Source organism: Bombina bombina, chromosome 7 (genome assembly GCF_027579735.1).
Source record: "Bombina bombina isolate aBomBom1 chromosome 7, aBomBom1.pri, whole genome shotgun sequence".
NCBI classification, from domain to species: domain Eukaryota; kingdom Metazoa; phylum Chordata; class Amphibia; order Anura; family Bombinatoridae; genus Bombina; species Bombina bombina.
The window spans coordinates 398,839,514-398,854,222 of record NC_069505.1 but is presented as its reverse complement, the minus strand read 5'-3'; the positions used below and the strand labels follow the sequence as shown (position 1 = coordinate 398,854,222).

Below are 14,709 nucleotides of genomic sequence, written 5' to 3'. Positions count from 1 at the left end.
TGTCCCAAGGGAATCCTTTAGATTCACACCAACAGATATATTTTTTCCAAATTTTGTGGTAAATCTTTCTAGTTACAGGCTTTCTGGCCTGAACAAGAGTATCGATAACAGAATCTGAGAAACCTCGCTTCGATAAAATCAAGCGTTCAATCTCCAGGCAGTCAGCTGGAGTGAAACCAGATTCGGATGTTCGAACGGACCCTGAACAAGAAGGTCTCGTCTCAAAGGTAGCTTCCAAGGTGGAGCCGATGACATATTCACCAGATCTGCATACCAAGTCCTGCGTGGCCACGCAGGAGCTATCAAGATCACCGACGCCCTCTCCTGATTGATCCTGGCTACCAGCCTGGGAATGAGAGGAAACGGCGGAAACACATAAGCTAGTTTGAAGGTCCAAGGTGCTACTAGTGCATCCACTAGAGCCGCCTTGGGATCCCTGGATCTGGACCCGTAACAGGGAACTTTGAAGTTCTGACGAGAGGCCATTAGATCCATGTCTGGAATGCCCCACAGCTGAGTGACTAGGGCAAAGATTTCCGGATGGAGTTCCCACTCCCCCGGATGCAATGTCTGACGACTCAGAAAATCCGCTTCCCAATTTTCCACTCCCGGGATGTGGATAGCAGACAGGTGGCAGGAGTGAGACTCCGCCCATAGAACAATCTTGGTCACTTCCTCCATCGCTAGGGAACTCCTTGTTCCCCCCTGATGGTTGATGTACGCAACAGTCGTCATGTTGTCTGATTGAAACCGTATGAACTTGGTCCTCGCTAGCTGAGGCCAAGCCTTGAGAGCATTGAATATCGCTCTCAGTTCCAGAATATTTATCGGTAGAAGAGATTCTTCCCGAGACCAAAGACCCTGAGCTTTCAGGGATCCCCAGACCGCGCCCCAGCCCGTCAGACTGGCGTCGGTCGTGACAATGACCCACTCTGGTCTGCGGAATGTCATCCCTTGTGACAGGTTGTCCAGGGACAGCCACCAACGGAGTGAGTCTCTGGTCCTCTGATTTACTTGTATCTTTGGAGACAAGTAGGAAGAGGAACGGAATGAAGTATCCGACAAGAGTCCAGAAGCTTTGTTATTCTGGCCTCTGTTAGAAAAATCCTCATTTCTGAGGAATCTATAATTGTTCCCAAGAAGGGAACCCTTGTTGACGGGGATAGAGAACTCTTTTCCACGTTCACTTTCCAGCCGTGAGATCTGAGAAAGGCCAGGACGATGTCCGTGTGAGCCTTTGCTCGAGGGAGGGACGACGCTTGAATCAGAATGTCGTCCAGGTAGGGTACTACTGCAATGCCCCTTGGTCTTAGCACCGCTAGAAGGGACCCTAGTACCTTTGTGAAAATCCTTGGAGCAGTGGCTAATCCGAAAGGAAGCGCCACGAACTGGTAATGTTTGTCCAGGAATGCAAACCTTAGGAACCGATGATGTTCCTTGTGGATAGGAATATGTAGATACGCATCCTTTAAATCCACCGTGGTCATGAATTGACCTTCCTGGATGGAAGGAAGGATAGTTCGAATGGTTTCCATCTTGAACGATGGGACCTTGAGAAATTTGTTTAAGATCTTGAGATCTAGGATTGGTCTGAACGTTCCCTCTTTTTTGGGAACTATGAACAGATTGGAGTAGAACCCCATCCCTTGTTCTCTTAATGGAACAGGATGAATCACTCCCATTTTTAACAGGTCTTCTACACAATGTAAGAACGCCTGTCTTTTTATGTGGTCTGAAGACAACTGAGACCTGTGGAACCTCCCCCTTGGGGGAAGTCCCTTGAATTCCAGAAGATAACCCTGGGAGACTATTTCTAGCGCCCAAGGATCCAGAACATCTCTTGCCCAAGCCTGAGCGAAGAGAGAGAGTCTGCCCCCCACCAGATCCGGTCCCGGATCGGGGGCCAATATTTCATGCTGTCTTGGAAGCAGTGGCAGGTTTCTTGGCCTGCTTTCCCTTGTTCCAGCCTTGCATTGGTCTCCAAGCTGGCTTGGCCTGAGAAGTATTACCCTCTTGCTTAGAGGACGTAGCACCTTGGGCTGGTCCGTTTTTACGAAAGGGACGAAAATTAGGTCTATTTTTTGCCTTGAAAGGCCGATCCTGAGGAAGGGCGTGGCCCTTACCCCCAGTGATATCAGAGATAATCTCTTTCAAGTCAGGACCAAACAGCGTTTTCCCCTTGAAAGGAATGTTTAGTAGCTTGTTCTTGGAAGACGCATCAGCCGACCAAGATTTCAACCAAAGCGCTCTGCGCGCCACAATAGCAAACCCAGAATTCTTAGCCGCTAACTTAGCCAATTGCAAAGAGGCGTCTAGAGTGAAAGAATTAGCCAATTTGAGAGCATTGATTCTGTCCATAATCTCCTCATAAGGAGGAGAGTCACTATCGAGCACCTTAATCAGTTCATCAAACCAGAAATATGCGGCTGTAGTGACAGGGACAATGCATGAAATGGGTTGTAGAAGGTAACCCTGCTGAACAAACATCTTTTTAAGCAAACCTTCTAATTTTTTATCCATAGGATCTTTGAAAGCACAACTATCCTCTATGGGAATAGTGGTGCGTTTGTTTAAAGTAGAAACCGCTCCCTCGACCTTGGGGACTGACTGCCATAAGTCCTTTCTGGGGTCGACCATAGGAAACAATTTTTTAAATATGGGGGGAGGGACGAAAGGAATACCGGGCCTTTCCCATTCTTTATTAACAATGTCCGCCACCCGCTTGGGTATAGGAAAAGCTTCTGGGAGCCCCGGCACCTCTAGGAACTTGTCCATTTTACATAGTTTCTCTGGGATGACCAAATTTTCACAATCATCCAGAGTGGATAATACCTCCTTAAGCAAAATGCGGAGATGTTCCAATTTAAATTTAAATGTAATCACATCAGATTCAGCCTGCTGAGAAATGTTCCCTAAATCAGTAATTTCTCCCTCAGACAAAACCTCCCTGGCCCCCTCAGATTGGGTTAGGGGCCCTTCAGAGATATTAATATCAGCGTCGTCATGCTCTTCAGTAACTAAAACAGAGCATCCACGCTTACGCTGACAAGGGTTCATTTTGGCTAAAATGTTTTTGACAGAATTATCCATTACAGCCGTTAATTGTTGCATAGTAAGGAGTATTGGCGCGCTAGATGTACTAGGGGTCTCCTGAGTGGGCAAGACTCGTGTAGACGAAGGAGGGAATGATGCAGTACCATGCTTACTCCCCTCACTTGAGGAATCATCTTGGGCATCATTGTCATTATCACATAAATCACATTTATTTAAATGAATAGGAATTCTGGCTTCCCCACATTCAGAACACAGTCTATCTGGTAGTTCAGACATGTTAAACAGGCATAAACTTGATAAGAAAGTACAAAAAACGTTTTAAAATAAAACCGTTACTGTCACTTTAAATTTTAAACTGAACACACTTTATTACTGCAATTGCGAAAAAACATGAAGGAATTGTTCAAAATTCACCAAACTTTCACCACAGTGTCTTAAAGCCTTGAAAATATTGCACACCAATTTTGGAAGCTTTAACCCTTAAAATAACGGAACCGGAGCCGTTTTAAGCTTTAACCCCTTTACAGTCCCTGGTATCTGCTTTGCTGAGACCCAACCAAACCCAAAGGGGAATACGATACCAAATGACGCCTTCAGAAGTCTTTTATAAGTATCAGAGCTCCTCTCACATGCGACTGCATGCCATGCCTCTCAAAAACAAGTGCGCAACACCGGCGCGAAAATGAGACTCTGCCTATGCTTTGGGAAAGCCCCTAAAGAATAAGGTGTCTAAAACAGTGCCTGCCGATATTATTATATCAAAATACCCAGAATAAATGATTCCTCAAGGCTAAATAAGTGTTAATATCAATCGATTTAGCCCAAAAAAAAGTCTACAGTCTAAATAAGCCCTTGTGAAGCCCTTATTTACAATCGTAATAAACATGGCTTACCGGATCCCATAGGGAAAATGACAGCTTCCAGCATTACATCGTCTTGTTAGAATGTGTCATACCTCAAGCAGCAAAGGACTGCAAACTGTTCCCCCAACTGAAGTTAATTGCTCTCAACAGTCCTGTGTGGAACAGCCATGGATTTTAGTTACGGTTGCTAAAATCATTTTCCTCATACAAACAGAATTCTTCATCTCTTTTCTGTTTCTGAGTAAATAGTACGTACCAGCACTATTTGAAAATAACAAACTCTTGATTGAATAATGAAAAACTACAGTTAAACACTAAAAAACTCTAAGCCATCTCCGTGGAGATGTTGCCTGTACAACGGCAAAGAGAATGACTGGGGTAGGCGGAGCCTGGGAGGGATCATGTGACCAGCTTTGCTGGGCTCTTTGCCATTTCCTGTTGGGGAAGAGAATATCCCACAAGTAAGGATGACGCCGTGGACCGGACACACCTATGTTGGAGAAAACATAGGTGTGTCCGGTCCACGGCGTCATCCTTACTTGTGGGAACCAATACCAAAGCTTTAGGACACGGATGATGGGAGGGAGCAAATCAGGTCACCTAGATGGAAGGCACCACGGTTTGCAAAACCTTTCTCCCAAAAATAGCCTCAGAAGAAGCAAAAGTATCAAATTTGTAAAATTTGGTAAAAGTGTGCAGTGAAGACCAAGTCGCTGCCTTACATATCTGATCAACAGAAGCCTCGTTCTTAAAGGCCCATGTGGAAGCCACGGCCCTAGTGGAATGAGCTGTGATTCTTTCAGGAGGCTGCCGACCGGCAGTCTCATAAGCCAATCTGATGATGCTTTTAAGCCAAAAAGATAGAGAGGTAGAAGTTGCTTTTTGACCTCTCCTTTTACCAGAATAAACAACAAACAAGGAAGATGTTTGTCTGAAATCCTTTGTAGCATCTAAATAGAATTTTAGAGCACGGACAACGTCCAAATTGTGTAACAAACGTTCCTTCTATGAAACTGGATTCGGACACAAAGAAGGTACAACTATCTCCTGGTTAATATTTTTGTTGGAAACAACCTTCGGAAGAAAACCAGGCTCAGTACGTAAAAACCACCTTATCTGCATGGACCAGATAGGGCGGAGAACACTGCAGAGCAGATAACTCAGAAACTCTTCTAGCGGAAGAAATTGCAACCTAAAACAAAACTTTCCAAGATAATAACTTAATATCTATGGAATGTAAGGGTTCAAACGGAACCCCTTGAAGAACTGAAAGAACTAGATTAAGACTCCAGGGAAGAGTCAAAGGTCTGTAAACAGGCTTGATTCTAACCAGAGCCTGAACAAACGCTTAAACGTCTGGCACAGCTGCCAGCCTTTTGTGAAGTAAAACAGATAAAGCAGAGATCTGTCCCTTCAGAGAACTCGCAGAAAATCCTTTCTCCAAACCTTCTTGTAGAAAGGAAAGAATCTTAGGAATTTTTATCTTGTTCCATGGGAATCCTTTAGATTCACACCAACAGATATATTTTTTCCATATATTATGGTAAATTTTTCTAGTTACAGGCTTTCTAGTCTGAATAAGAGTATCTATTACAGAATCTGAAAACCCACGCTTTGATAAAATCAAGCGTTCAAACTCCAAGCAATCAGTTGGAGGAAAACCAGATTCGGATGTTCGAATGGACCCTGAATAAGAAGGTCCTGTCTCAAAGGCAGCTTCCATGGTGGAGCCGATGACACATTCACCAGGTCTGCATACCAAGTCCTGCGTGGCCACACAGGAACTATCAAGGTCACCGAAGCCCTCTCCAGATTGATCCTGGCTACCAGCCTGGGAATGAGAGGAAACGGTGGGAATACATAAGCTAGGTTGAAGATCCAAGGTGCTACTATTGTATCCAATAGAGTCGCCTTGGGATCCCTGGATTTGGACCCGTAACAAGGGACCATGAAGTTCTGACGAGAGGCCATCAGAACCAAGTCTGGAATGCCCCATAATTGAGTTATTTGGGCAAAGATTTCCAGATGGAGTTCCCACTCCCCCGGATGCTCCTCCATCGCCAGGGAACTCTTTGTTACCCCCTGATGGTTGATATATGTAACAGTCGTCATGATGACTGATTGAAACCTTATGAATTTGGCCTTTGCTAGTCGAGGCCAAGCCTTGAGAGCATTGAATATCGCTCTCAGTTCCATTATGTTTATCGGGAGAAGAGAGTCTTCCCGAAACCATAGACCCTGAGTTTTCAGGGGTTCCCAGACCGCGCCCCAGCCCACCAGACTGGCGTCGGTCGTGACAATGACCTATTCTGGTCTGCGGAAGCTCATTCCCTGTGACAGGTTGTCCAGTGTCAGCCACCAACGGAGTGAATCTCTGGTTATTTGATCTACTTGTATCGTCAGAGACAAGTCTGTATAATCCCCATTCCACTGTCTGAGCATGCCCAGGTGCAATGGTCTTAGATGAATTCGTGCAAAAGGAACTATGTCCATTGCCGCAACCATCAACCCTATTACTTCCATGGACTGCGCTATGGAAGGAAGAAGAACAGAATGAAGTACCTGACAAGAGCTTAGAAGTTTTGATTTTCTGGCCTCTGTCAGAAAAACCTTCATTTCTAAGGAAACTATTATTGTTCCCAAGAAGGGAACTCTTGTTGACGGGGACAGAGAACTTTTTTCTATGTTCACTTTCCACCTGTGAGATCTGAGAAAGGCTAGGACAATGTCCGTATGAGCCCTTGCTTTTGACAGAGACGACACGTGAATCAGGATGTCGTCCAAGTAAGGTACTACTGCAATGCCCCTTGGTCTTAGCACCGCTAGAAGGGACCCTAGTACCCTTGTGAAAATCCTTGGAGCAGTGGCTAATCCGAATGGAAGTGCCACAGGTAATGCTTGTCCAGAAAGGCGAACCTTAGGAACCGAAAATGTTCCTTGTGGATAGGAATACGTAGGTACGCATCCTTTAAGTCCACCGTGGTCATGAATTGACCTTCATGGATGGTAGGAAGGATCGTTCGAATGGTTTCCATTTTGAATGATGAAACCCTTAGAAACTTGTTTAGAATCTTGAGATCTAGAATAGGTCTGAATGTTCCCTCTTTTTTGGGAATTATGAACAGGTTAGAGTAAAAACCCATCCCTTGTCCTCCTAATGGAACAGGATGAATCACTCCCATGCTTAACAGGTCTTCTACACAGTGTAAGAATGCCTGTTCGAAGATAATTGAGACCCGTGGAACCTTCCCCTTGGGGGTAGTTCCCTGAATTCCAGGAGATAACCTTGAGAAACTATTTCTAGCGCCCAAGGATCCTGAACATCTCTTGCCCCAGCCTGAGCAAAGAGAGAAAGTCTGCCCCCCACCAGATCCTTCCCAGATCGGGGGCCAACACTTCATGCTGTTTTGGTAGCAGTGGCAGGTGACTTGGCCTGCTTACCCTTGTTCCAGCCTTGCATCGGCCTCCAGGCTGGCTTGGTTTGAGAAGTATTACCCTCTTGCTTAGAGGGTGTAGAATTTGAGGCTGGTCCGTTTCTGCGAAAGGGACGAAAATTTGGCTTCTTTTTAGCCTTAAAAGACCTATCCAGAGGAAGGGCGTGGCCCTTTCCCCCAGAGATGTCTGAAATAATCTCTTTCAAGTCAGGGCCAAACAGTGTTTTACCCTTGAAAGGGATGTTAAGCAAAAGCGCTCTGCGCGCCACGATAGCAAACCCTGAATTATTCGCCGCTAATCTAGCTAATTGCAAAGCGGCATCTAAAATAAAAGAGTTAGCCAATTTAAGAGCTTGAACTCTGTCCAAAACCTCCTCGTACGAAGATTCTTTATTGAGCGACTTTTCTAGTTCTTCGAACCAGAAACACGCAGCTGTAGTGACAGGAACAATGCATGAAATTGGTTGTAGAAGGTAACCTTGCTGAACAAACATCTTTTTAAGCAAACCCTCTAACCTTTAATCCATAGGATCTTGAAAACACAACTATCTTCTATAGGAATAGAAACCGAGTAGAAACCGCCCCCTCGACCTTGGGGACTGTATGCTATAAGTCCTTTCTGGGGTCGACTATAGGAACTAATTTCTTAAATATAGGGGGAGGACAAAAGGTATGCCGGGCCTTTCCCACTCCTTATTTACTATGTCCGCCACCCGCTTGGGTATAGGAAAAACATCGGGGGGCACCGGAACCTCTAGGAACTTGTCCATCTTACCTAATTTCTCTGGAATGACCAAATTGTCACAATCATCCAGAGTAGATAATACCTCCTTAAGTAGTGCGTGGAGATGTTGAAATTTAAATTTAAAAGTTCCAATATCAGGTTCTGCTTGTTGAGAAATTTTCCCTGAATCTGAAATTTCTCCCTCAGACAAAACCTCCCTCCTGGCCCCTTCAGATAGGTGTGAGGGTATGTCAGAACAGATATCATCAGCGTCCTCTTGCTCTTCAGTGTTTAAAACAGAGCAATCACGCTTTCTCTGATAAGTAGGCATTTTGGAAAAAAATGCATGCAATAGAATTATCCATTACAGCCATTAATTGTTGTATGGTAATAAGTATTGGCGCACTAGATGTACTAGGGGCCTCTTGTGTGGGCAAAACTGGTGTAGACACAGAAGGGGATGATGCAGTACCATGCTTACTCCCCTCATTAGAGGAATCATCTTGGGCAATATCATATCTATGGCATTATAATCCCTACTTTGTTTGGACATTATGACACAAATATATCACATATATTTAAATGGGGAGACACATTGGCTTTCATACATATAGAACATCGTTATCTGATGGTTCAGACATGTTAAACAGGCTTAAACTTGTCAACAAAGCACAAAAAACGTTTTACAATAAAACCGTTACTGTCCCTTTAAATTTCAAACTGAACACACTTTATTACTGAATATGTGAAAAAGTATGAAGGAATTGTTCAAATTTCACCAAAATTTCACCACAGTAACTTAAAGCCGTAAAAGTATTGCACACCAAATTTGAAAGCTTTAACCCTTAAAATAACGGAACCAGAGCCGTTTTTACATTTAACCCCTATACAGTCCCAGGTATCTGCTTTGCTGAGACCCAACCAAGCTCAGAGGGGAATATGATACCAAATGATGCCTTCTATAAGCTTTTTCAGTGGTTCTTAGCTCCTCACACATGCATCTGCATGCCATGCTTTCCAAAAACAACTGCGCATTAGAGGCGCGAAAATGAGGCTCTGTCTATGACTAGAAAAGGCCCCCAGTGAAAAAGGTGTCCAATACAGTGCCTGCCGTTTTTATTAAAACAATCCCCAAGATTTAACAACTATTAAAAGTAATAATCTGCCAAATATACTTAGTAAAGTAATCGTTTTAGCCCAGAAAAATGTCTACCAGTTTTTTAAGCCCTAATGAAGCCCTCTATTCTTTTACTTAAACTAAGAAAATGGCTTACCGGTTCCCATAGGGAAAATGACAGCTTCCAGCATTACCGAGTCTTGTTAGAAATGTGTCATACCTCAAGCAGCAAAAGTCTGCTCACTGTTTCCCCCAACTGAAGTTAATTCCTCTCAACAGTCCTGTGTGGAAACAGCCATCGATTTTAGTAACGGTTGCTAAAATCATTTTCCTCTTACAAACAGAAATCTTCATCTCTTTCCTGTTTCAGAGTAAATAGTACATACCAGCACTATTTTAAAATAACAAACTCTTGATTGAAGAATAAAAACTACATTTAAACACCAAAAAACTCTAAGCCATCTCCGTGGAGATGTTGCCTGTACAACGGCAAAGAGAATGACTGAGGAAGGCGGAGCCTAGGAGGGATCATGTGACCAGCTTTGCTGGGCTCTTTGCCATTTCCTGTTGGGGAAGAGAATATCCCACAAGTAAGGATGACGCCGTGGACCGGACACACCTATGTTGGAGAAAAGGACATAAAACCCCAAAATTGTCTTTTATGAGTCAGAGCATACAATTTTAAACCATTTTCCAATTTACTTTTTTCTATTTTTCTTGTTGTCCTTTGTTAAAAAGCAGGAAAGATCAAGAGTGTCCAAGTGTCTGCAGCACTACAGGTGAAACTCGAAAAATTTGAATATTGTGCAAAAGTTCATTTATTTCACTAATGCAACTTAAAAGGTGAAACTAATATATGAGATAGACTCATTACAAGCAAAGTAAGATAGTTTAAGCCGTGATTTGTCATAATTGTGATGATTATGGCTTACAGCTCATGAAAACCCCAAATCCACAATCTCAGAAAATTAGAATATTGTGAAAAGGTGCAATATTCTAGGCTCAAAGTGTCCCAGTCTAATTAGCTAATTAAGCCATAACACCTGCAAAGGGTTCCTGAGCCTTTAAATGGTCTCAGTCTGGTTAAGTAGGAATCACAATCATGGGAAAGACTGCTGACCTGACAGTTGTGCATAAAACCATCATTGACACCCTCCATAAGGAGGGAAAGCCTCAAAAGGTAATTGCAAAAAAAGTTGGATGTTCCCAAAGTGCTGTATCAAAGCACATTAATAGAAAGTTATGTGGAAAAGTGTGGAAGAAAAAGGTGCACAAGCCGCAGAGATGACCGCAGCCTGGAGAGGATTGTCAGGAAAAGGCCATTCAAAAGTGTTGGGGACTTTCACAAGAGCCACCACACAGAGACGGATCCTGGACATGGGCTTCAAATTTTGTATTCCTCTTGTCAAGCCACTCCTGAACAACAAACGTCAAAAGCCTCTTACCTGGGCTTGATGTCTTGGCTTCAATTGTCTTTAGCCCAGTTTATCAGGTTTCAGTCGGACATCACTTCAGTGGCTTACATCAACCACAAGGGAGGAACTCCGAGTTCCTTAGCCATGAAGGAGGTGGCACGGATTATTCAGTGGGCGGAAGCTCACAATTGTTGTCTACCATCCACATTCCTGGAGTGGACAACTAGGAAGCAGATTTCCTGAGCAGACAGACATTTCATCCCGGGGAGTGGGCTCTCCATCCGGAGGTGTTCTCCAGGTTAACCCTCAGGGTGCATTCCTCCATCTAAATCTCGCTTCTCTGAAGCTGACTGCTTGGAGATTGAATGCTTAGTTCTGTCTAAGCGTGGATTTTCTGAGTCGATCATTGAGATCATTATCCAGGCTCACAAGCCTGTTACTCGAAAAATTTACCATAAGGTATGGCGTAAATACCTTTATAGGTGTGTATCTAAGGGCTACTCTTGGAGTAGGGTCAGGATTCCTAGAATTTTGTCTTTTCTCCAGGAAGGTCTGGAGAAAGGGTTGTCAGTCAGTTCTCTGAAAGGTCAGATTTCTGCATTATCTATTTTGTTACACAAGCGTCTGGCGGATGTGCCAGATGTTCAAATTTTTTTTGTCAGGCCCTGGTCAAAATCAGGCCTGTGTTTTAACCTGTTGCTCCTCTTCGTAGCCTTAATCTTGTTCTTAAAGTTTTGAAGCAGGCTCCGTTTGAGCCAATGCATTCCATAGATTTTAAGTTGCTACCTTGGAAGGTTTTGTTTCTTATTGCCATCTCTTCTGCTTGGAGAGTTTCAGAACTTTCGGCTTTGCAGTGTGATTCGCCCTACTTTATCTTTCATGCGGATAAGGCGGTTCTTCGTACTAAATTGTTTTTTTCCTTAAGTAGTTTCGGATAGAAATATTAATCAAGAAATTGTTGTTCCTTCTCTCTGTCCCAATCCTCCTCCTCATAAAGAACGTCTTTTGCACAACTTGGATGTTGTGCGTGCTCTAAAATTCTACCTACAGGCGACTAAGGATTTTCGCCAGTCTTCTGCCCTGTTTGTTTCTCAGGAAAGCGTAAGGGTCAGAGGGCTACTTCTACTTCTCTTTCCCTCTGGTTGAGAAGTATGATTCGTTTTGCTTATGAGACTGCTGGGCAGCAGCCTCCTGAGAGAATTACAGCTCATTCCACTAGGGCTCTCTCCTCTTCTTGGGCTTTCAAAGATGAAGCTTCTGTGGAACAGCTTTGCAAGGCTGCAACTTGGTCCTCTCTGCATACTTTCTCCACATTTGATACTTTTGCCTCGGCAGAGGCTTCTTTTGGGAGAAAGGTTCTTCAAGCGGTGGTGCCTTCTGTTTAGGTCTGCTTGTCTTGTTCTTCCTTCCTGTTCATTCTGTGTCCTCTAGCTTGGGTATTGGTTCCCAATAGTAATTTAATGACACCGTGGATTCTCCATATCTTAGGAAAGAAAACAAAAATGTATGCTTACCTGATAAATTTCATTCTTTCCAGATATGGAGAGTCTATGACCACACCCTTTATTAAGACAGTTACTTTTGACTAAAGCTCAGGCAACGCTACACCTTTGTGTTATTCTTTTTCCATTTCCATTTGGTCGAATGGCTGGGGATTATGGGTAGGGTAGTGACTCTTAGCCTCCTCCTGCTGGCCAGGAGTGATATTCCCACTAGTAATTTAACAAGTAAGCATAAATCTTGTTTTTTTTCTGACAATTTAATTTTTTCTCCAGCCCTTTGTATCATGTGACAGATATCAGCCAATCACAGACTTGTATACGTATACCCTGTGAGCTTATGCACATGCTCAGTAGGATCTAGTTCCCTCAAAAGAGTAAATATAAAAAGACTGCAAAATTTGATTATGGAATTCAATTTTAAAGTGTCTTAAAACTGCATGATCTTTCTGAATCATAAAAGATAATTTTGACTTAAGTGTCCCTTTAAAGAAATAAAAAGGTTAAAGGGACATGAAACCCAAAATTGTTTAATTCAGACAGAGAATACAATTTAAAAAAAGTTTCCAATTTTCTTCTATCAAGTTTGCTTATAACTGATGTTATTCTTTTCTGAAGAGATATCTAGATAGGTGGCATGCACATTTTGAGCACTACATGACAGGAAATAGTGCTGCCATCTAGAGCTCTTGCTAATTTATAACATTGGTGTAAAACTGCTGCCATATAGTGCTTCAGACAGGTGCACACGCCTGAGCTTACATTCCTGCTTTTCAACAAAGGATAAGAAGTAAACGACCAAAATTTGATAATAGGAGTAAATTGAAAAGTTGTTTAAAATTGTATACTCCAATTCATGAAAGAAAAATTTGGGGTTTCATATCCATTTAATAAAGACATGCCTTTAGAGCAGGGTGGAAAAAAAGAAGTTTTAATACATTAAAAGGGACAGTATACACTCATTTTCATATAACTGCATGTAATAGATACTACTATAAAGAATGATATAAAAATCCAGTATAAAACTGTTTAAAAACTTACTTAGAAGCACTCAGTTTAGCTCTGTTGAAAAGGTAACTAGAAAGCACACTGCCCTCCCCCTTCTTTTGCATATGAAAAGACCCTTTACACAAACAGGAGCAAGCTGGAGAAGGTAGCTGACAGTATTCTCATAAAACTTTAGGGCTTGGTTAGGAGTCTAAAAAACTAAGAATTGTTATTTAAAAATAAGCAAAACTATAGATTTAAAAAAAAACTGTATGGGCTATATAAATAGATCTACAAAACATTTATGCAAAGAAAAAATGTGTATAATGTCCCTTTAAATTTTGTATTCCCCATTGCTATATAAAACAGATTTAACTTACTTGTGACTTTGACACCAGGTTGCTGCCCTTTATTTGTCTGACCCTTGTCTTGTGGGCTCCTCCTACTTTCAGAAGAGCTCTCTGTCCTGGAGGATGTTGAGGCAGTGCTACGATTGTCTTTGTTTTTCTTGCCATGGGGGCTTCTTGATTCCTTTTGAATATTTCTACCCACAAGAAGGTCAGATCCTAAAATGGGAGAAATTTAAAGACACCAAAATGGATAAACAGCTAATATAATAAAATGAGTCCTACAATGTGAAATTGTTTTGAAGTCACTATCAAAGTGAACCACGACTGAGGTTAGCCTGGAAGAGTAAAGGATTCTATTTACTAGAACAAGAGTGAATGGGGCAGTGAATACAAGAAATGTGAGCAAATCACATTAATTCAGTGACTGTATTGAAAGGACAAATGATTGGAACTGTGGCAAATGACTATGTATAGGGAGATAGACAATGAATTTGTAATTACAAGTAAGCACTCACCTGCCCTCAGAGCACTGCACTGCCAGCATCTTTCTTGAGACAGCACATTAAAAACCTTGCACTGAAAAAAACAATACACAAATAAAACACAATATACCTTGCTATAACCCCTCCCCCCACACACACACCAATATCCTAAGAATCCATTTAGTTTCAATTATAACAATGATTTAAAGAACCAGTAAATACAGTAGATTTACATAAATACATGATAAAAAAAAGACAATGCAATAGCACAATCTGAACTTCAAATGAGTAGTAAATATTTTTCTGAGAAATTTCAAAGTTCTGTCTATTTCCTCTACTCCTGAATCATGTGCCATTCATCAGCCAATCACAAATGCATATACGTATATTCTGTGAATTCTTGCACGTGCTCAGTAAGAGATGGTGACTAAAAAAAAGTGTAAATATAAAAAGACTGTGTACATTTTGTTAAAGAAAATAAATTAGAAAAAGGTTTACAATTGAGTGCTCTATCTGAATCATGAAAGTTTAATTTTGACTTGAGTGTCCCTTAAAATTAGGATTTTTTTTTAATTTATTTTTTAATGGTAAATCAATGTAAAGTTGGAGATTAATCTAGACAAATGGGATGAAGGATTTCCATTCCCTTGTAGACAGGAACATACTTCAATATGAATTGGGCTTTGACATGTAGATAGGAATAAGATAGGGACGCATTTGTGTTTATAGAAAGTAATAACACAAGAAGATCTTATTTCTATAAGCTCAGCCCATTGTAATTGAT

At 42.0% G+C, this 14,709-nt stretch overlaps 1 protein-coding gene across 4 annotated transcripts in view; it reads right to left on the bottom strand.

Annotated features, from left to right (window-relative positions):
- Positions 1-14,709, bottom strand: part of LOC128666513 (RNA-binding protein 6) — a 206,186-nt gene that overhangs the window by 141,821 nt on the left and 49,656 nt on the right. For all 4 annotated transcript variants that reach the window (XM_053721153.1, XM_053721156.1, XM_053721157.1 and 1 more), the window contains exons 8-9: positions 13,959-14,019; positions 13,474-13,659 (exon numbers count right to left, since the gene is read on the bottom strand). In XM_053721153.1, coding sequence (XP_053577128.1) covers positions 13,474-13,659; positions 13,959-14,019 — 247 coding nt within the window. The remainder of the gene's footprint in view (positions 1-13,473; positions 13,660-13,958; positions 14,020-14,709) is intronic.